Raw genomic sequence first — 23,330 nt, forward strand, 5'->3', positions numbered from 1 at the left:
CATTGCAGTGAGAACGTATTCTCATTGCACAAGCATTGGGACTTGTTATCAAACGTGCCCTTAGTTGTTGAAAATGGAACCAAATTAAGCAACCATTTCCTTCCAAGAAAAAGAAATTACCGCAGAACCAGATTTTGGTAAAATTCTTAAGCTAAGTTTCCCATGAAATACGATTATAAGAATTAATATATATATAGAAAATCAAAAGCAATAAAATTAGTAAAGCTTATTCAATAATGAATATATCAAAATTTAAAAAATAGGCATCCATATGTACTTACATTTTTTTGTCTATTATCTTCCTGTTCAAAACTATTTTGATTTTAGATTAGAAATCAGGATAAAAAAATTTTCTATTGTCTCTTTCTTTGTTTTAGGAGCTCGTTATCTCATGAAACTAATAATAAGACCCTTTTATACCGAAAACCCTAATATTCTAACTTCAATAGAATCTGATGAAGATGTTCAAGCTTTCTTGAAATCATTGGTTATCAAGTAACTTGTTCATTCATTTCTTCTGTTCAACAAGCCATTACCTTCAACATGATCAAAGAAGTCAAATTTTACTATTACAATCCTGAGATCTTTGTCGATTTATGTATCTCTTTCTTAATTAATTACCTCCATATCTTCTCATTTCTATGTCAATTTATATTTCAATAGAGTAAAACTTCGATATTTATTTTTTTTATGCAAAATTATCTTTTACATATTTAATTTTCAATCTATTGCGGTTAATTCTTAGGGCAACAATTATTTAAAATATGTTTCATTGATATCTTTTATAAGAAATGAATGATTGTAATTTTATTTATACATACGATTAAAATATATAATTTCTTTTCGTATTTATACTTATCATAGGTCTTCTTAGATTTTTTGAATAATTATCAAGTTATCTATACATATATATATATATCTGATGTAACGAGTAACACCTAATCAAAGAAATACAAAAGCACACTGAAAAATAGAGCATTTTTTTTAGAATATTACGCTGCTTATGTACGAGTACAAGCCCTCTAACAATGTGTGGCTGTCATTGACCCAAATATACCTCTCACAAAGGTTTCTAAACACATCCAGGGTTCTGGACACTTCCTAAATCGATGGCAGCCTCAAAGACTTGGTGTTTTAGAGACTTTAGTGTCTACCCATGTCTGTAGGATACCAGATCCTTTTATCACAAGACTCGTTTCAGAGTCGTCTAGAATGTTACTGAAATATAATTAGTCAGGTTTGCATGTATATGGTATTTAAAGCATGTATTTCCTTAATTAAAAGAGTTGAAAAAAAAAATGTTTCTTCACTTTCTTAAATGGAATTAATTAAAATTAATTGAAATTAATGTTAGATAATTGACACAGTAGTGAATGGTTTGGAGAAGGTGAATGATACACTTTTACACTATTTTCCATCGATAGATAAAAATATACGAATGGGTCGAACCTAGATGAGTAGCGGATGATGACACTAGAAAGCCACGAGACCTGATGGGGCCCTTAAATCTAAAGAGGCTGAAGTTGAATATAGGAAAGATAGGGAAACCCCCTAAAAGAATCAAGACTGATTGGATGATGCATGAATTCAGACTCAAAAATCCTTCTGTGGGACCCAATTATGATAAGCGTGTATTTGCTTAATTACCCCCACTATCCTTTTTTCATGAGGAAATTACCTATCATCATATAATTTTTAATTCAATACAATTTTTCTTAAATATACTTTAATGGATATACCGCAATCTTCTTTTAACTGAAACTTTTAAAATATATTAATGATGGATGAGATAATTTCTTTTAGTAAATAAATAAATAAATATATATACTTTCTCTTTTCTTTACTAAGTTATGCAATGAATTTCTTGCAAGCTGAATGACTAGGTATTGTGCAAAATTTATAAAAGGAGTGATAAATCTATGAAAGCACCAAATGGACAACAGCAGGCTGTTAGTGTGGAGAATGAAGTTGAGTTGGATAGTGTAACAATTGCTCCACTTCAATCATCATGGCATATTCTAGTTGAAGAAGCAAGTAATACCTTACCTAAGCAAGTATTCATATATTTCAATTTTGGAATCAATTGGAAGAGTTGGATGGACTTGCTTTTTCATCTTCTAAAGTTTATTATGATGATGCTATTATGATATTAGAGCAAAATTCTACATTATTTCTGGATAATGGTTCTGATTTTTATGGTTTGAATTTCAAGTTGAAACTTGTTTTACCATCATCGTATATTGATGCCACCATTCCTTTCAAAGGAAAATCTTAGTCAACATTATACACGAGTAATACAAACTTTCACAATTCAATTTTGAGTTAGTCCTCTCAATTTCTTGATCATCGATATCTTTAGTAATTTACTCACAAACTCTATTATTATCAACACCCTTTTTTGACAAAATATATGGTTTAGAGATTAAAAGGGTGAAGGTAGGATTGATGTTGAGTTTAAGAAATATGGTTTTTTTTTTTTTAATTTATTTTTTTACTTATCTTAGGGCTTTTGCAATACATACTCATGTTTAAGGATATTTGAAGTTTAATTTTTTTTAATTTGTTTCTTTAATTATATTTTAGGCATATATTTATATATAACTAAATTTTGTAAATATAAATAATTTTTCAAATTTTATTTTTCTCATGAACTTTTGTTAATCAAAGAATTTTATATACTTATTTGGTTTTTTAATAAATTTACTTAGATAATCTATATATCTATATATCTATACACTATAGAATAAGATTGTGTTTAGTGAAAAAGAAAGAGTGTGCAATAAAAATTACTTACTTTCTTTCGCCCATTATTTCATTTGGTAAGAGAAAAATAAAAAATGAAAATGAAAATAAGTGGATTTCCATATTTTCTTTCCTTCAAAATTCAATCATTCCAAATGTGAAAGAAAAACACTTATTCAACTTCAATTAACAATTTTATTTATAATTTTAACTTTAATCTCTTTCTTTTCTTCTCTTTTTTATTATTCATACCAAACATAAAAAAAAAAAAACTGTTTTTCTCTCTTACTTTTTTCTTTCCTTATATTTTTCTTTACTTCCATTTTCATTTCTTCTTACCGAATATAGTGTAAAAAAAGATTTAGGGATCTATGGGATGACACTTGGTAACTTAATTTGCTGACATTTGTCAAGTCATTACTCTTAAAAACCTTTTTGCACTTTTTAAACAAAAAAGAATATTTTTAAAAGCAAAAAAGAAAATGTTTAAGTATAAAAAAAGCTCTTAAATCAAAATTAAATAATTACTCAATCCATATCAATTTATTAAAATCACTTGAGTTCTCAAATATTTATTTTCATTCAATTAAATCCTTATATTTTTATTTTCACTCAATTAAATCCATAAGCAATTATTTTTACCCAATGAAACCTTTGATTGAAAGAAAATTGATGTTGAAGATTAATCAATTTTAACATAATAAGAGCTCAATTAGTGAAAATAGATATTTGAAAACTTAATTAATTAAATTAAAACAACAAGGGCTTGGATGATTATTTAATTTGAGTTCAGTGACTTTTTTAAACTTATGCCAAAAGAAAATAAAGGAAAATAAATTTTTTTAATTTGTTGTATTTTTTTTAATTTTTTGCCACTTTCTTTTTATTTGTTGAATAGATAATTATTTTTCATTAAAGTTTACAAAAAGAGAGAAAAATTAAAACAAGCTTACCCTAATATTTTTTATTTTCCCTATATACAACAAAGAAAATAATCCTATTATTTAAATGTTCTTAAAATCAATTCAATTGTTATAATTATAATAATATAAATTTAAATCATTATAAGAATAAATATTCAAATTAAAAGAAAAAAGAACTGAATAAAAAAGAACGAGAGAAATCTATGTAAAAATAACAAAGAAATTGAGGAAAATTAGGAAGGAAAAAAATATTATTGCAAATTATAATGATAAATTTTATAAATTTATATGCTTGTATCACATTTCATTATCATTATGCAAATTAGTAGACGTAAAAATTGGACAGGTCAGGCTATATTTGGGTTTGGCCAATTCAATTTGGGTCATTTCAGGTTTTAAAAAAATCAGGTCAATTTTAGGTTTGGTCATTTCCGTTTTAGGTTGTTTTACGTTTAGGTTATTTTGGGTTTGATCTATTTCGAGTTCAGACCATTTCTGACTCAAATATACTTTTTTTTTTGTTTCTCTTGTTCTCTTGGATCATCCAAATTTAGGACCACAATAGAATCGACATGACTTGCCATCATATTTAGTCTAGCATGTCCTTGACTTTATGGTTGGACTGTAAATTGCAATAAATGAAACTAAGCACATGGTTGCCTTTCAGGCTACATTATTTATGAGTGCGTTTGATGAAATGCTTTAGTGATGAGATGAATCTCGATAGGTATAATGGATATTTGTTGTAATTAATACTTTCTTAAAGTTAAGGCTATTTCTTGGTGACCAATTCATTAGCTACACCATTTTCTTTAGTTATTTTCCTTATCATATCCATTATCATAGCCATCTCCTTTCAGGTTTCTTCTTTGGACTTAGCCATTTGCTTTAGTGTATCTTTTTTAGACCTAATTATATGTTCTTGCATTTTCAACTAGGTCTTTTCTATCTTTTCCATTCTAGATGCATGCTTGTTTTCCATGATTCTAACTTGTGAATAAGTATTGTAACAATGGCGAACAACTTGTTCTATGTTTCTTGACAACTTAGCTATCTTTGCACCGGGTCAAGTTAAAGGAAATTCTTTAAGATCTTTTAATTTTGAAACCTTCTTTTTATTTATTTTTAAAATCCAATGATGCATTTTTTATTAATTTTTTTAGCACTAAATGGAACATACATATGATGTATGAATGCATGAAGGCAAAACATGTGCTTGCAATGTACCCAATATCCACACAAAATATTTCAAGTTAAACTTAAACCACAACATCACAAACTCGATTTCACACTTAAACCATAACATTACAATCTTGATTTTACAACGTAAAATTGAGTTTGCTGTGCTACGTCATTCAAAACTCTTTATACTCATGCCACAACATCACAATATATATTAGAATTCTTTAAAAGAAATGCCTATATGTTTGAATTGTTCATAAGTACTATTTAAAAAATTAGCTAAGTGTTGTCCATACTGCCATGGATAGATTTCTTCCTTCACTTGCTTAGCTTCTTAAGTCGTGTTCCTCATTTTAAAATGGACTTTTCTTATCTGTTTAACCTAGTGAGTGGCTTAAGATTCTTTCAATAGACATTCATCTTTCCAATAATGCAATTCCTTACTTCTAAGTTCAAATTGATATCACTTTTCTTTTAAGAATTGAATGGATTTGCGTTGATAGTATATTTGTTGTTTTAAGTCATTAGTATGGCTTTGCAACATCTTTATTTTTTCCATGGACTAAACGAGTTCTTTTTCTTAGAAAACAAATTAGACTAAAGCTGTTCTATACTCTTTTTGAATTCTTCAAGCTTAGCAGTTATTGAAATAATAGATCTAAGTGAGCTTTCACATATTTCTTGTTATCTTCTTTCAAGCCTTCAAAATTTCCCTTCATTCTCTTTAATTTTGAACTTCCACTCATTAATCTCATTTTGAAGTCCTTTCTTTTCAAGTTTCCATTTCTCTTTCTCTTTTTCAAATTTCCACTTCATAATTTTCATGTCTTCAAGGGCTTTTTCAATATGGGCATCTTCTTGTTGTCATGGTATCTTTTCTTCACAAACAACATCACTTTTAATGCATTGCATTCTTTATATTAAATATTCAAACATGGTTTTATCTATATACCTTCCATGATTTCTTCTTTGGGTTTGTTTGCTCTCTTTGATATTTTCTTTCACCTTTCAAAGAAATCCTAGTTCCTCGAAAAGAATTTCGATTCACTAAACTCATGAGTCATCAAGATAAATTGTTTTAAACCTAATTGTTTTCAAACCATCATTGGAGCAAACTTATACCTTCCCACAATCTTAAGAATGGAACTCAAAGTTTATCACCACATAAGTACAACATGGCTTCACTTGGCATCCATGGAGCTTTTCATATAACTTGGGCACTGGTGAGAATTTGCAAAATCAATACCTATTCCTTCTTGATTAGACTTCAACTTTGGCCATTTAACATTACAAGATTTTTCAATTTGTCTACTTATAATGCTATAATTAGGACAAAGTTTGCCCATAAGATGTTGAAAATGACTTTTTGCCTATATATTAAGTAACTGTGCACACTTTATAAAACATTCTTTCCTTCTCTAATAATGATTCAATTATCTAAAAGTTTTTGCCAATATTGATGGAACATGATTGATTTTGTTACCCATTTGTTCGAAGAAGTCAATTATTGATACTTCAATATTCTTTAAGACCTTAATGAAGATGATCAATCCATAATTATCAGAGCTATCATTCTCATACCTCATTTATCTTCTAAGTTATTAAGGGTATTTTAGTATCTAAAAAGCAAAATGGGTTTTTCCCTTTTTAGTGTAATTCAATTGACAATTTGAGTATTTGACTAATTTTGACCAAGCTAACGTGTTAAGTTGAGTTGCAACCCTAGGATCCATGTCGATTTAGCCACCTAAGCAACCTATGAGCTAGTATTTCAGGATGCTGACTTGTTGTAGCCTAAATGGATAGTTAACTACTAGCTTAACTTGGGCTTAAAAAGTCAGCTCTAGTCCCTTAGGCTGACCTCGGGTAGCCTAGGTCCAAAACTCTCTACCACATAGGTATAAATAGCCCTATCTAAGTATTTCTAAGCTTTTAAGCCTTTAATCCATCTTGAACTCTTAAGCTTTTAAGCATTTAATCCATCCTATTCTCTTTTCTCTCTTAGACCAATATTTGTCTTAAGCATTGGATCACAAACACTAGTGCTACTCATAGCCTTTATCATTAACCATTTTTTATCTTTTTCTTATATTTTCAGGGTTTTATCTTTCTAAGATAGTTCGATATAAATATTTGGTACACCAAGTAGGGGCAATTCTAAAATGCCTTTAAGAAAGAGAGTAATAAATAAAGGAGAGAATTATTACTAGGATAGAAACCCAGATCAACCAACCAAGCCTATATCGACCTACTATAGTAATTCCTACCATGTAACAATTTGATTACCCAACAACTCTAATCTCTCAAAGAAATGATATAAAACCTAACCTCCACCATAGACTGTAAAGGCACCAAACTCAATAACTCCTAAAAATTCACCTACATAAAAGTTGTTGACCTATAATGACATAATAGCCTTGTTTGCATCAGATAAAGATGAAACACTAATAACAAACTACATTATGCATACCTTAACACAAGCCACCACCAAAAAGTCCAAACAAGCCATTTTAGAGCCACAGCTAAATAAAGATTTAGAAACTCAAATGAAAGCTATAAAAAAAGACTGAAAGAACAAAGCTTCCATCTTTTTTGACGAGTTAAGGTTTTTGGAAACCCTTCATTCATTAGGGAAATAGACCAAACAATACCTTCCAAGAGGTTTAAGACGTCAACCTTGGAGACTAATGATGATACATCTAACTAATGATGATACATCTAACCATTTTGATCATCTAGAGCTTTATTGGACTAATATGATTATGTAAAAAGTCGATAAGGCGCTTGTGTACAAAAGGCTCACCATAACATTAAAGAGGGTAGCTCAGTCCTAGTATAGCAACCTTAAACTGAAGTTGATTACTATGTTTAAGTAGCTCAGTCATTCTTTCCTATCCAAATTCATTAGCAATTAACGAAAAAAAAATGACACTTAGCTTGATATCGATATACTAGGGTAGAAATGAATCCCTGAAAGAATACATCACACGTTTTAACACTGAGCCTCTTCAGGTTAAAGACATAAAGTAGGTTACTGTAGTGGCTACACTAACAAATGGGTTAAATGACTAAGAATACCATTTTAAACTCACCCTCTTTCTGAAGACTCTAGTTGATGCCTTACTTATCGTTGAGAAATAAATAAATGTTGAAGCTATAATGAAAAAAATCGAGGTAAGATAGGCTTATTTCCCTTCTCAACTTAAGAAAAGGGAAAAAAATTTACAATCTTCAAAAAGAAAAAAAAAAGGATACTCTAAGGCTAAAAGCCTAACCAGCAACATTGTAACTACATTACACTGAATACTTTTCGACAAAAGATTTTAATAAAAATTAAAAAAAATCTCGAGTTTAGATGGTGTAAGCCATTAAGCCAAAACAGTAAAAAAAAACTCGATGAAGAGATGTGTCTTCCATAGAGATTATAACAATTTTGAAAATTACATCGACCTAATGAATAAGATTAAAAATTTGATCAAAAGAGGTCAATTGAGTATATTTGTGGATCGAATAAGGCTAAAACAAAATAAAGGCAATTTCAGAAGAAGAGATTAATGAGAAAAAAATAAGAAAAAACTAGAAAAATAGAGGAAAAAAAAGGGAATCAAGTTGTTGATCATAGTATCAAGCAAAAGGAAGAAGAAAGAAATAATGTGGACAACAGGCCCATTGTAGGGATAATCAATGTGATCACTAGAAGAATTTCAACGTTGACCAAAAAAAAGCTTGATCAAAGATGAGCTAATCTCTTTTGGTTTAAAATATTTAGAAAGGATCCAATTTGTACATGATAATGCCATTGTCATTTAGGACTTGGTCTACAATCATGTGGTAAAGAGGATATTATTTGACAATGAAAATTCGACTAACATCTTATATTATTCCACAATGCTAAGAATGAGGATAATCAAAAAGATGCTAAAGCTATTTATTGGCTTTGGAAATGAACAAGTGCTAGTGAAGGGAAAAATTAGGCTACTAATTTTGTTAGGCACTAAGCTGAGAAGCGTCACCTTAGTCATAGAATTTATGGTGGTGGATGTCCCCTTAGCTTACAACATGGTATTTGGTTAACCTAACCACTTTGTTATAAAAATCATTAGCTCAAATTTTCATCTCAAGGTCAAGTTTTCCACACTAAACAAGGTAGAAAAGGTCCGAGGAGACTAGTCTTGCAAGACAATGTTATGTTATGACCATGATGAAAAGTAAGATCGAAAAACAGATTGATAGTCCAGCTAAGGTCGAAGAGTCCCAAGAAAGAGAAGAACCATGGATCAAGATCAAGGAAGTTGAAAAAACAAAGAAAAACAATCAAGGTAATAATAACAGCTAAATAAAAAAAATGCTCTATTAAGAGCCATACCAAGCTTTTAAGCTCGTCAACTATAAATATCTCTTGAAAACTTTTTTGAAGATTATTTGATGCCATGCTTTCAAGCTGGTATAGATGTTACTTGAACCAAGCTCTTAAGTCTGTCTTATGAATACAAACAAATTACATTTTTGTTTAGCTCATCTCAATATGAATGCATTATTCTACTTCACTAACAAATCAACTACTAACATTCACGTCAGGATTCATCCTTTTCACAGGAGATAGTCCCAACCTAAAAAGAAAAAAAATGATTATCAATCAAATGCCTGAAATTAATGTTAGCATATCAGAATCGACAAAAGATTTCATACTTATGCCATTTTTTAAAATAATGTTGATAAATTTATGCAAATTGGGATCAAGCTCAACCATAAAGAGCAATTGGTGCAATTACTAACAAATAATGCTAACCTATTTGCATGGACCTCATCATAGATGCTAGGGATTGATCCTTTAGTGATGGTCCACATGTTGCATACTGATCTAAAAATGAAGTCGGTTTGATAGAAAAAGAAGAGCTTTAGCCTTGAAAACTAAAAGGCTATTAAAAAAGATATTGGCAAGCTATTGAAGGTTGGCCTCATCAGGGAAGCATACTACCCTAAATGGATTGACAACGCCATCATGGTGAAAAGGTATATTGGAAAATAGAGAATGTGCATTGATTTCCCTGACCTTAACAAAACTTGCCCAAAAGAAAGCTTTCTTTTGCTAAGCATAGATCAACTTGTTAATAACAGTGTCAAACATGGCCTTCTTAGCTTTATGGATACATATTTAGGCCACAATCCGATTAAAATGTTGGAGGAGAACAAGGAGAAAACAACCACTATGATTGAGAATGAATATTGTTTCAAGGTGATGCCATTTTAGCCCAAAAAAATGTAGAAGCAACTTAACAAAGGCTAGTAAATAAAGTTTTCAAGGATCAAATCACACGTAAAAAGTACAATATAAAGCTCAAACTAAGCAAATGTACCTTTAGTGTCTTGTCGACAAGTTTCTCAATTACATGATTAATTAGAGAGAGATAAAGACAAATCCCAATACGGTTCAAGATATTTTAGATATGAAGACAATGACCTTAATAAAAGAAGTGCAAAAATTGACAGAAAGAGTTGCTACTCTGAGTAAATTCATGTCGAGATCAGCATTTTACTACCTACCATTTTTCAAAATCTTTAGAAATATCTCAAAATTCATAGAACATCATATAGAAACCTCATTTTATGACATTTTAGGTTAAGATCATGTCAATTTCAATTAATCTTGCCAATTTTTTAAGATATGATGACAAATTTTATTTATTTATTTATTATTTTAATATTTAATATTATTTTGGTGAAAATTCAGAAAAATAAAATCATAAAAAAAATGTTAAAATTGTATCAAATGAAATTTGTGGAGAAATTTGAACACTGAATTGGTGAGAATTAATGATAATCTCAGCATTTAAAAAGTCCCATAATTAAGTAATTTGATCTTCTACAAAAATCAAAAGAACTAAATCAAAAACTAAAAAGAAAGGTTGAAAATCAAATAAGAAAATCAAAGTCAGATCAAATTTGGAAAATCTGTTTAAAGGATTTGAGGGATTCTAGAAATCAAGGACAACCAAGACAATTACTTCCAGAAATTAAATCAACATCAAACGGGTTTTAAAGAAAATCAAGATGGAAATGAAAAGTTCATGAAAATCAAATCAGAGCATAATCCTCTCAATTCATTGCTTTACCTAAAATCTCTAGCAAAGAGCCCCGTATAAGCATCCCAATTCAATCACAAGAAGGAGAGACAGAAGAGAATGGAAAGTTAAAACAAAAGGTTGGAACCGACGCTCGAAGAACTCCTTGCCAAAAGGCAATAAAGGGAGCGGCGGTGAAACACGAACAATAAAACAGAAAAATAAAGGAGAAAAGCTAAGGGAAGGAGAAAGAATTCTAGCTTCCAATTTCCTGAGCCATGTCTGTCCTAATCCTAACCAAGTAAATAACACTTTCTTTCTAAGCCTTTTGTTTTTTATTCTTATTTGCATTGATTTTTGCTTGGTAAGGTGTGCAAGTTGGGTTTGGAGGTTGCATAAAACCCAAAGCATAAAGCTTGGAAGCATTCAATTGCTAGACTTTATTTTATAATTTGTTATTTTTTTATTTTTATTTAACTATTATGTTTTCCTTAATTTCTTTTATATATGAAATCATTTAAATTACTAAACTTTGAAAGTAAATAAAACTTTTCAATGATGAAATTACAAGTGATAATTTTTTTTAATGATTTCTAAGTGAGAAAGATTTTCAAGATTTTATCAAAAGTATTGAAAGGATTTTGAGGATATTTTAATAAAATAATTTTTATTTATTTTCTAAAGGTATTAAATAGTTAATTGTAATTTTTTTGTTACATAAACTTTGATAACTAATAAATTAATAAGTAAAATTCTCTGAAGATAAAATTAAGAGAAATCATAAGTGATAAATTTCTTGATAATTTTTACATGAGCAATTTTTCTTAAATCTTGTCAAAAATGTTGGGAGGATTTTGGAAATTTTTCAATAAAAGGCATTTTTATTTATTTTCTTATAAAATTTAATAATAAGTAAAAATTCTCTAATGATTAAATTAAGATTTGAATAAATAAAATTTAAAATAAAATGTATCTTTTTTTGTCGAATTTTGTGATCTTGGTGAGATTAAGTTTAAATTTTGATTTGAACCTCATCATGAATTTGGGCTTCTAAACTTACTATGTTGAAATGAAATAAGTTTTAATTCTTAACCCAAGAAAATTTGACTTAAATTAAAATCCAACCAGATCCAATATGAAAGTAAACTTATAAACCCAATTAATTTGAACTTGAATTAAATGAAAAATCATTTTAAATTTATTTAAAAATAACACAGGATTTTTTTTTTTTAATAAATTGGATGTGTAAAGACTTAACTATTGTATCTTGATCTCTGAAAAAAATAAAAATCGAAGCCGATTTGAATCGGATTCAATTTTTGTTAGCTTCCGTTTGAATAATAAAATTATTTATTTGATTTGGTTTTCAATTCAAATACTAAAAGACAAATTATTCAAATTAAATCAGATTGTATTTTTAATTTTAATTTTATTTTATAAAATAAAAATAATTTTATTTATAAATTGAAGTAGATAAATTAGAAATAAGATTCACAAAAATTAAAATTTTAAAAACCAAAGAACCAAATAACAGTTGAATTTCGATTTACGTCATGCGAATTTTAAAAAATTAAAATGTTGTAAATTAATTGAAATTTTTTTGTCGAAACTGAACCCAGTCAAAGAGTTATCAACCCAAAAAAAAAAAAAAAAAAAAAAACACAAATAACATAACAAGTCCATTATTTTACCCAAAAAATAAAATTTGAGAGATTCATTAACAAACCTTTTTCACTATTATAAAGAACAAAATTTTACGCATAGTTGAGACATTGGGAGGATTTTCACGAGCTATAATATACGTACAAAGTCCTTATTATAAAAACAAGTATCTCTATTTTGCTCTACAATTTACCTTTTTTTTTATAGTATTCTGTATAATTTACTTTCAATGAAGCTCTTACAGGGTTTTTTTTTTTTTTTTGGGTCTAATTTTAACATGGTGTCTAGCATGAAACAAGAAATCAAGGCGTACCATATGGAAAAACAAAATAACAAAATATATCACTGTAAATTGCATCACATTCAATTCAATTGTTCCAAGTAAAAAATGATCACACAATATGACCTGGAAAATAAACAGGATTCACAAGAATGCTATATTACATGGAAGTTGAGTTTCGTATGGAAGAGAAATCAACCAACCGTAAATAATTGTCAGAGCTGCCGCACTCTGGTTAGCGATTTGGGAGTATGAAGAATCAATATAGATGCATCAGCAACAACTGCTTGCAGATGCATCAGGTTGTAGTGGCTTCTGTTTAAAAATGTTCTTTTTGACACCTTTGGAGCCCTCGGCTAAAAGGCTAGGAGTATCAAGAATCTGCATAAGAATTGTCATCTCATTGTCAATGTAGGGTTCATGCCCATAACATAATTTCTTAGATATAAAATAAAATAAAAAAACAATTTGAAGAATTTAAGAGCAATCAAGAAAGAGTGCCAACCCTAAAATATCTGCTTAAACTATCTTTGATATAATTGCACTTACAGCCTACATGCACACTGAAATTTATTTCCCAAACCAAGACACCATGGAGAAAGGCATAAATGTAAGAACATAATAGCAGTTATTTTCAATACCTTTAGAACAAGCTCTTCAAAGCACTGCTGTACGTTAACACGTGTTTTAGCACTACATTCAATGAAAAGGCAACCATATTCTCTTGCAAAGTTTATTCCTTCTTTCTTTGTCACAACCCTCTCACTTTCCTGAAAAGCATTTGATGGTACAGGTATAAGGAAAACTCTCAGACAAACTAAGGAAAATGATAGTGACCCTCGGTGAAGAACAAAAGGAAGGAAGAGGGAGAGAGAGAGAGATAGGAAAGAAAAAGCAAAACAGAGAGTAAATAAGTGGGAAGAACAAGCAGAGAAAAATCAATTCCAATGGCTCAAATCTTGAAAATTCACAATACCAAATTACTAATTAAAAAAGAAATAATGCAAAGTTCTTATAAAGTACACCGTAGATGTTAATACAAATATAAATACCAAATATAACCCTGAATGCTGTGACGATTCCCCGAATACTAAAAATAGCATTTGAAACCATAAAAGTATCCAGACAATAAAACAAATCTCTAAGTAAGCATGTTCTTGTCCTGCATCATATAGAATTATAAGGCATCATCATTGATATGTGATGTAACCATGTGGTTTCTATAAAATCCAAACAAGGAAGTATGCAGGGCAACAGGGAAGAGAAAAGAGGGCAGCTTCACCATACACTGACTCAAACTCTTTTTTTTTTTTTTTTCCTAACATGCCCATTCGCATATTAAAAACTTCAAATTGGATATGGACATGAAGATATGGGCATAAGGCACTCCAAATATAAGAAAAAACTTACAAATTGAACAGAGACCATGTCAGATATGTACTAATGCCCAACACTAACTCCAGGCAGCATATTCTGATAGCAAAAAGCATGGAAAAGTTTTAAGAGCATCAAGTAAATGATTTTTGTTTTTTAAAGCTAAGAAAGAATCAATGCAAATAAAATAGCAAATCTAGATTCAGTCATACAGAAGAAAAAAAATGCAAACTCTTCAAGAAGCAAATAGAGTGTATTAGTTGCAAATTTTAGGGACCAAAAAACCTTTTTTTGCCTTATTATTCTGGTGAAAACTGTAAATGCAAATTCACCAAAATGGAAAACTATTAATTACTTAACCAAACCCACAGGAGATGAATAAACAATTCTACCATATCAAGTAATACAAGCAGTTTTACAAGTAGAATTTATAGACAGCATGCCAGATACACAAATAGATGTGTATGTGTCTCTGTTGTGTGTATTTCGCTTTTTGAAACCTGTTTCCCTTCAAATGTTTTTGTTATGGACACATCTCATTGTCAAACTTAGCTCATAAAGATGAAAACCATCAGACCATTTTCATTCTATGCTTTTTCTATATATCATTGACTATCTGATTGAACATTGTGCTTTTATGAAGTTCAGTTTTTACACTAAACATATGTCTATTGGTAAAGTGTAACAGCACAGACAACTCCCATCCCTCACCAAGCCTCAAATAGGCAACAAAATTGCTTAATTTCATTTTCCATTGGTGTAATAAACAAAACAATAACTGTTTGTAAGGAAAGACAAACATCAGTATGGTTAAGGGAGAGAACAGTTTAAGAGAGCCAAAACAAGATGTTAAAAGGCGAAATAATTTGGAAACCATCTAGACATCATAAAGCAGAAAGGAAACAATAGTATTCATAGACTGCAGAAAAGTTACCTTGTCAACCTTGTTTCCAACAAGCATCTTAATGCAGTCTTGATTTGTTGAGTAGAGTTCGATTTCCTTGGACCAGACTTCAGAAAGATTTGTAAATGTGTCCCTCCGTGTTACATCATAAACTGTTAAGAATGGAGAAAATCTCATATTGAGATTCTCCAAACAAATTAAGAGCGGAAATCCATACCATGTAATAAAATTGATCACTAAGCTAAATGCTAAACAACAGATTACCACACACTTAATGAGCTCAGACTTGAAGAGCATCTGATGTTAATCATGTAAAGAAGTTAATCATCTAAGCTGATCACGAAAAAAACCTGAAGAAATCTGTAGAATAAAACTATTTTATTCTTCTATATTTTTCTTATTACAATGCTAGAATTACATGAAAATATATAGACTAATGATTGAATATTCTCAGCCTTATAACCCAAGATTTTCATGCATTAAAATAGGTAATCAAAGGAGTAATTTACTCTCTACACATAATAGGAAAAAAAATTAATGGATTTGATGTAATTAACCAAATCATTTCTTATTCTAAAAATAAGAGACTTAACTAAAATAGATAAAGTCAACTAATCAAGCAACAATTAATATTAGATTTCCACACTCCCTTTCATGTTGGGTGGTAGATGTCAATCAAACCCAGCTTGGACTTTAGATTCTTGAAGTTGTTTCGAGAAAGAGCCTTAGTGAGTATGTCTGCAGTTTTGAGGCATGGGGGAGTATAAACTAATCTAACAATTCCTTCCTCTATCTTCTCTTTGATGAAGTGACGAATAATCTCTACATGTTTAGTACTATCATGATGAACAGGATTCTTTGTTATACTTATGGCAGCTTTGTTGTTGCAGAATATCTTCATGGATTCTTATACAAAGACTTTCAACTACCCTAGCAACCTTTTCAGCCAAATTCCCTCACATATGCCATGAGACATAGCTCTAAACTCAACTTCTGTGCTCCTAGCCACCACAAGATTGCTTCTTGCTTCGCCAAGTAACCACATTTCCCCACACATATGTACAATAACCAGTAGTTGATCTTCAGTCAATAACGAATCCAGCCCAATTAGCATTAGTGTAAATTTCAATATTTTGACGTAATGTCTTCTTAAAAAATAACCTTTTGCCAGGACTCTTCTTTAGGTACTGTAAGATTCAATACACAGCCCTCAAGTGTTCCTCAGTTGGGTTGTTCATGAATCTGCTTACCATGCTAATTGAAAAACCGATATCTACTCTGGTATGAGAGAGGTAGATGAGTTTCCCAACAAGTCTTTGATATCTGCCCTTATCTGTTGGAGGACTTCCTACTTCCATTCCTACCTTATTCATTGTGTCCATAAGGGTGTCAGCAAATTTGCATCCCAGCATTCTAGTTTCCTTTACTAAGTCTAAGCGCTATAAAACAGATATGCCATTCCTTGAGCAAGCTACCTCAATGCCAAGAAAATATTCGAGGTGTCCCAAATCGTTGATTTCAAATTCTTAGGCTAGAAGGTTCTTTAGGTTGCTAATTTCTTCCACATAGTCTCCCGTAAGAATAATGTCATCTACATAGAAAATAAGAATGACAATTTTTCCTTCAGGTGAATTTTTGACAAACATGGTGTGATCAGTCTGGCATTGTGAAAAACCATAGTTCTTTACCACTTTTGTTAATCTATCAAACCATGTACGTGGGGATTGTTTAAGACCATATAAAGACTTTTGAAGCTTACATACCTTGCTAGAATTGTCCTGATTTTTTAATCCTAAAGGGATTTCCATGCAAACTTCTTCTAGGTCGCCATTAAGAAATGCATTTTTGACATCTAGTTGGTGGAGTGACCAATCTAGATTTGCTGCCAATGATAATAACACTCAGATTGAATTAAGTTTAGCAACCGAAGCAAATGTCTCCTCATAATCAACACCATGAGATTGAATAAATCCTTTTGCAACAAGGCAAGCTTTGAATCTGTTAATACTTCCATCTGCATTGTGCTTGATAGTAAAAATCCATTTGCACCCAACTGGAATTTTCTCTTTGGGTGATTCTGAAATCTCCCATGTTTTGTTCTTTTCTAGGGCCTTGATTTCTTCCAAAACAGCCATATTCCACTTTGGTTGCATGAGTGCTTCATGAATATTATTGGGAATCTGCATATTATTTAGTGTCATAACAAAAGCCCGATAACTGGGTGATAAACCTTCATAAGAAATGACATTACAGATTGGGTGTTGAGTACATGATCTCACACCTTTCCTTAGAGTAATCGGTTGATCAAGATCATTAAAAAATTCAATTAAATCAGATTCGGTAAGAGTGTTACCTATGTTGGTTTCAAGTATCTCTGGAATTGGTTCAGATTCTTGGTTTTACTTTGAAGTTGTACATTCTCCTCTATCCTTGTGAGTTTTTTGTCTTCTTGAATAGAGAATCAATTCTTTGTTTGTTTTCTCTTGTGTGGATTTCAAGCTTGGAGGATCTAGTTGGATATTTTGGACTTGAAAAGGAGTTGAAGGATCTGGTTTGATGTTTTGGACGTGAATGGGAGTTTGAGAAGTGTTTGGTGGTTTAGTAATAGGATCTTCCCAAAGTTGATATTCCCATGTGATTGGATTCTCCCCCTGAACGACAGTTTTGGGAAAGAAAGGTTGATTTTCAAAAAAGGTCACATTCATGAAATGGTAGAATTTCTTTGTTACTGGTGAGTAACACTTGTATCCTTTTTAATTCATGGAGTATCCGAGAAACATGCATTTGATGGATTTCGAATCTAATTTGCTTTGGTTTTGTTGGCTGGTAAGAACAAATGTAGTGCATCCAAACACTTTAACAGGAATAGACAAGATAATTCGAAGGTGAGGATAGGAAATGAGAAGGGATTGGCAAAGGCTTTGAAATTTTAGGACTTGAGAAGGCATTCTATTTATAAGATATGTAGCAATAAGAACAACCTCACCCCAAAAAATGCTTAGGTATATGGGCAACAATCATAAGGGATCTTGCAACTTCCAACAAATGTCGATTCTTTCTTTCAGCAATGCCATTCTATTGAGGAATGTCGACACATGAGTTTTGATGAATCATACCATGCTTCATTAGACATGATCCAAGAATTGAATCATAGTATTCTCTGTCATTGTCGGTTCTCAACACTTGGATTTGGGTTTTAAATTGAGTTTGGATCATATTGTTGAAGTTTTGGAATAGCTGGCCCACTTCTAATTTTTCCTTCATAAGAAATATCCGAGTAACCCTGGTGTGCTCATCAATAAATGTAACAAAGCATCTAGAGCCATTAATGTAATTTACTTTGAAAGGACCCCAAATGTCACTGTGTACCATTGAAAAATGATAGGATGTTTTGTAAAGCTGATTAGGATGTAGTATGATTATGTTTGGATAGTTGGCAGACTTCACACTAAAAGTTGTTAGGATTTTGATTGAATAATGAGAGAAACAAACTTTTAAGGTACAAAAAATTTGGATGACCTAACCGATAGTGCCACAACATAATAGTACTATCTTTATTATTACTGAAGGATGAAGCCACACAAGAGGTCTTTTGATATTGTCTTTGAGAATCATTAGCTTTTAAGATATAAAATCTTGCACACATCTTAGCATTACCAATCATCTTCCCCGAATCCAAATTCTTAAATTCACACATATTTGGAAGAAATTTAGTAGCATACTTAAGGTCTCTTATAAGTTTGCTTATAAATAGTAGATTGCAACTTAGATTTGGGACAAACAGAATAGAATCAATTATTATCTCTTTGAAAATAATAACAGAACCAATACCAGTTACTTTTGAAAGTGACCCATCAGCAATTCAAACTATGAAGTTTTCATGACATGGGTTGTATTTACTAAATATAGATTCATCCCCAGTCACATGGTCTGAAACTCTTGAATCCACAATCCATGAATTTGATTTCTCTAGTTTTACACTCAAGGCACTTAGAAAATTACCTTTTTATGCTAAAGAACCTATTCGAATATGAGTGGTAATGTTCTGCAGTGATTGATAAATGCTAGCTCCAAGGTTAAAGGTAACCTTCAACGTCAGACTCTCCTTTCCGTAGGCCATGTTGCACTCCGAGTGAACATTTTCAAAAGTTCATATCATACTTTGATATCATGAAGAAATCTCTAGAATAAAACTATTTGATTCTTTTATATTTTTCTTATTACAATGCTAGAATTGCATGAAATTATATAGGCTAAAGACTGAATATTCTCAGCCTTAAAACCCAAAATTTTCATGCATTAAAACAACTAATCAAAGGAGTAATTTACTCTCTACACATAATAGGAAAATATTTAATGGATTTGGTGTAATTACACAAATCACTTCTTATTCTAAAAATAAAAGACTTAACTAAAATAGACAAAATCAACTAATTAAGTAATAATGAAGATTAGATTTCCACAAAACCTTTAGCACATAGTCAATAACTTGTAGAGATAAAAGGAAGAAGAAAACGTCCAATCACTTAAACCAGGCCCAAGGCAGAATGTAAACCTTGTAGCTAGAGCAAAAAAGCAAACAAAACCATAAGAGAAAAAAGTGCATTTTACGTTGACATAAGCGAAAACTTAACAGTTTCATGGTTTCATGTCAGTTCCTTCTCACTGTCTCCATTCAGTAATTCTTATTTACAGAGGAAGACCAACAAATACATGTTTTTTTTTTCTTTCCTTTTTTTGAGGGGGGAGGCTAAAAATGAAATAAAATAAAATAAATTAAACATACATTCGATGCAAAACAGTGATTGTCTCACTTCCACAGTTTTACAAAAAGATATACTCTAATGAGAAATTAAACCAGTAATTTTCCCAAGAAAATAAAGAATAAAGGGCACAGGAATTGTAAGAGGGGCAGTTTTACAAACATAAAAAGAGGGAAAATAATTACCCATAATGATCCCTTGTGCGCCTCTGTAGTAAGAACTTGTCAATGTTCTGAATCTTTCTTGCCCAGCTGCATGCACATTCAGCATAGATAAGTCAGACTCAACCGAAAAAAGAACCCCCTACATGAAGTCATAAGCAATAAAAATAGCAAATTTCTGATCATGTAGAACTTATTTAAATCACAACATATAATAAGATCAATAAGCATTCTCATAGCAAAAAGATCAAGCACTAAAGGCCAAACTGAGTAATTTAACAAGCAGGTCTAGCCAAAAGATGACGCAGAGAATGATACAACAATTACCACATAAATTGTTTCATTCACAAATATTTCCAATAAGAACATGCTAGCATCTCGATTCAATGATTCTGTGGGGAAAAAAATGTCCAGACCATTGACAATGTCATTTCTAAAGCAAACACAGAGCTCAGCTCCACATATGCAATTGTCTGTCCCAGAGCACAGTAAGACTAAGTTGGTTCTTAGGATTTCATCATGACCAAGCCCAATATGTGGGCATACAGTGCCCTTTTGCTTCTTGACTTTCGCTTTGAAAAAGCTAGAAAAGCATATCAATTGTGTGTGTGAAAGCAAACTAAGCGTGATCAATGAAAATGAAAAAGCTCTATGTGATGGAATTGCAAAGTATATGACACTAATATATGTGGAGTCTTCATAACATAAATCTTAATGTAAGTAGCATACGAAATTCCCTTAGGCTCCATGAGCACTTAGTAGATGCTTTTGCTATTTGCCTTTTGCTTCTTTTTTGCAAAAAATAAAATAAAAAATAAAAAATGAATAGAAACCAGCTAACTCTGGGTTCGAGTGGCATTTCACTCACACAACTTATCTGCTGATTGTTCAACATCAATAAATAAGGAAAATAGCAAAAGCATCAACCAAAGAGAGCTTTAGTAAACTCAAACTCTAGACAACTAATCTTAGGTTAATAATTTCTTTGAATAAGCTGCTTGTCAGAACCAAGTGACTCTCTAGTCACACCTCTACTTGCCACCATCCTTCCTTATTCTTATAAAAAAAAAAAAAAACCTTTGCACTCACCAAATATAGCTGAGCTTGGGCTTTCTGGTTTGAGTAGTAAAAATAAAGGTCTCCATTCCAGAGAAGCTCAACAAAAACTTGACAAAGTTACAGTTGTAGATTAACAGGGAGAGAAAGCAAGCAAAGTAGCCAAAACATCATTGTTTACAATGTCACTATGGCATGACAATTTTCTACCAAGGGACTTATGAAAAACAAGAAAAGTCAAATAATAGATGAAAATACCAAGTTATATAGCACAAAAGTAGAGAATGCAGTAATCATTGAAAACCCACCTCCACCTAATTGAATATTAAAATCAAAGAAAAAAAAAGAAAAGAAATAACACATTAGCAAACTTTTAGCTTTTACCTGTATCCCAAATTGCAAGCTTCAGATTCTTACCCCCAGCATTTACATATTTCACTTTAAAATCAACACCTGCTCAACAAAACAAGCAGAGCCGTAAATCAGGACATAAAGATAGGTAAGCAGATTAAAGATTCTTATAATCAGTTTAATGGGAATGTGTTGTAGGCTTAAAGTAATTGCGTAATTTATAACCACAGAACACATTTTAAGACTAACCACTACATACTTGATTTCAGATAAACGAAAATTTTTATTCCTCTTACTGTTCATTCATCATATTTCCTTTTCTTTTTTATTAAAAAAAAATCCAAAGCACAAAGAAACAAAGAAAATATAAACCACATTGCTGATAAAACTTTAAAAAAAAAAAATTAACTTCAGAATTTTGAGCAGAACATCCAATATTTGAGACCCAACGGGAGTTAAAATTTAGCATTTGGAAGCTCTAGTCTTAACCAATTTAATAATTTTGTATGATTAAAATAAGGTAGCATTTGTTTTTGTTTTCTCTTCAACCAAAAGCCAAAAGGCAAGTAAGAAAACTATCCATACAAAAGGGAAATCATACATTTTTCTCTAAAAAAAAAGTTATGTTTTTAATTTTTCTTCAGAATTATTGTTCGCTAATCCGCCTTTTGTTTCTGAAAAAGGAAAAAAAAAAACAAAAGTAATATCCAAGAGGGAGCCTACATATCTTCAAGTTCTACAGATCAAGACAACACTATTACAAATTATGACAAAAAAATTTCAAAAAGAAAAAGAACAGTTTGAATGAGTAGAGTTAAAAATGAATACTGACCAATAGTGGGAGAGAGTTCCTCAAAGGTGTCGGAAGTGAAACTTAAAAGAAGACTGCTCTTTCCGACTCCTGAATCTCCGATCATAAGGAACTTGAACAAGTAATCGAACTCCGTTTGTTTCGACGACGGCGGCGATGACTCCATTTTCTATTTAGTTTACCTATTACACACTCTTCAAATTAATTCTTCAAATAACACCAATTTTTACGATTGAATCTCCCAAATCCAGCACTCTTTTTTTTTTTTACCTCATTCAACGAATCTAAACCTGCAAAATTAACATGGCATAAAAATCATAAATATAGATTTGGAAATTTCAACGAGATAAAAGATTAAAACTAACAGGATTCTTAATTTTTATCACAATAAAAATATTAATAAAAAAAAACCCTTACAGGTTTATTTTTTGGCCAAAAATCCTTGCACGTTAAGATCATGGTTGGTCATACATATTTACAGAATTTATTTTATAAATCAAACAATAATATTTAATGTGAGAGAGAAAGATTACGATTACCTCTCAAGAAAAAAAAAATTGTAAAGAAAATTTGAAAAAATAGATGAGAGAGCGAGAGAATTAGAAGTATCAAGGGAGCGTAAAAAAAAATTAAATAAATAACTGTTAGAACTAGCAACTTGTAAAAGCAAAGGGGCAAAATCAGAATTACGTGAAAATTGGCGCGCGTGCGCACGTGTGGCTCTTTTAGAGACCTGAAAATAAAAATAAAAAAATTAAAAATTGAAATAGTGAGTGATAGGAACGAACAAAACTTTTGACAAATAATTCATGATGATGTTTTTATTTATGTTTATTTATTAAGTTTAATAAATAATTATGAATAATATTTTAAAATATTTTAATTATACAAACATATCACAAATATAACAAAATTTACTAACATTTAATTCATTTGTAAAAATTTATAGAGCATTGACGAATAATTTGTAATTCATTTATATTTATTTATTAAATTTAAAAAAATAATCAAAAATAACATTTCATGGTTCATTAATTAAACAAATAGAGAACAAATATA

At 30.6% G+C, this 23,330-nt stretch overlaps 1 protein-coding gene across 3 annotated transcripts; it reads right to left on the bottom strand.

Moving 5' to 3' along the window:
* Positions 1-12,888: 12,888 nt before the first annotated feature.
* LOC111299756 (ras-related protein RABC1-like) lies at positions 12,889-22,917 on the bottom strand. Of its 3 annotated transcripts, XM_022895194.2 has the most exons (8): positions 22,811-22,857; positions 22,542-22,561; positions 22,293-22,453; positions 21,494-21,562; positions 20,078-20,143; positions 15,160-15,281; positions 13,493-13,621; positions 12,889-13,232 (listed from the first exon to the last, which is right to left on the bottom strand). In XM_022895194.2, the coding sequence occupies exons 3-8, from the start codon at positions 22,435-22,437 to the stop codon at positions 13,125-13,127; spliced, it is 639 nt and encodes a 212-aa protein (XP_022750929.1). In that variant the 5' UTR covers positions 22,438-22,453; positions 22,542-22,561; positions 22,811-22,857; the 3' UTR covers positions 12,889-13,124. The 3 variants fall into 3 exon arrangements, with proteins under 3 accessions (XP_022750929.1, XP_022750927.1, XP_022750928.1); XM_022895192.2 differs by having other exon boundaries at positions 22,293-22,561; positions 22,811-22,917; XM_022895193.2 differs by having other exon boundaries at positions 22,293-22,561; positions 22,689-22,816.
* Between the last annotated feature and the right edge of the window lie 413 nt (positions 22,918-23,330).

This window comes from Durio zibethinus, chromosome 18 (genome assembly GCF_047325235.1).
Source record: "Durio zibethinus cultivar Kanyao isolate XHJ-2024 chromosome 18, ASM4732523v1, whole genome shotgun sequence".
NCBI classification, from domain to species: Eukaryota; Viridiplantae; Streptophyta; class Magnoliopsida; order Malvales; family Malvaceae; genus Durio; species Durio zibethinus.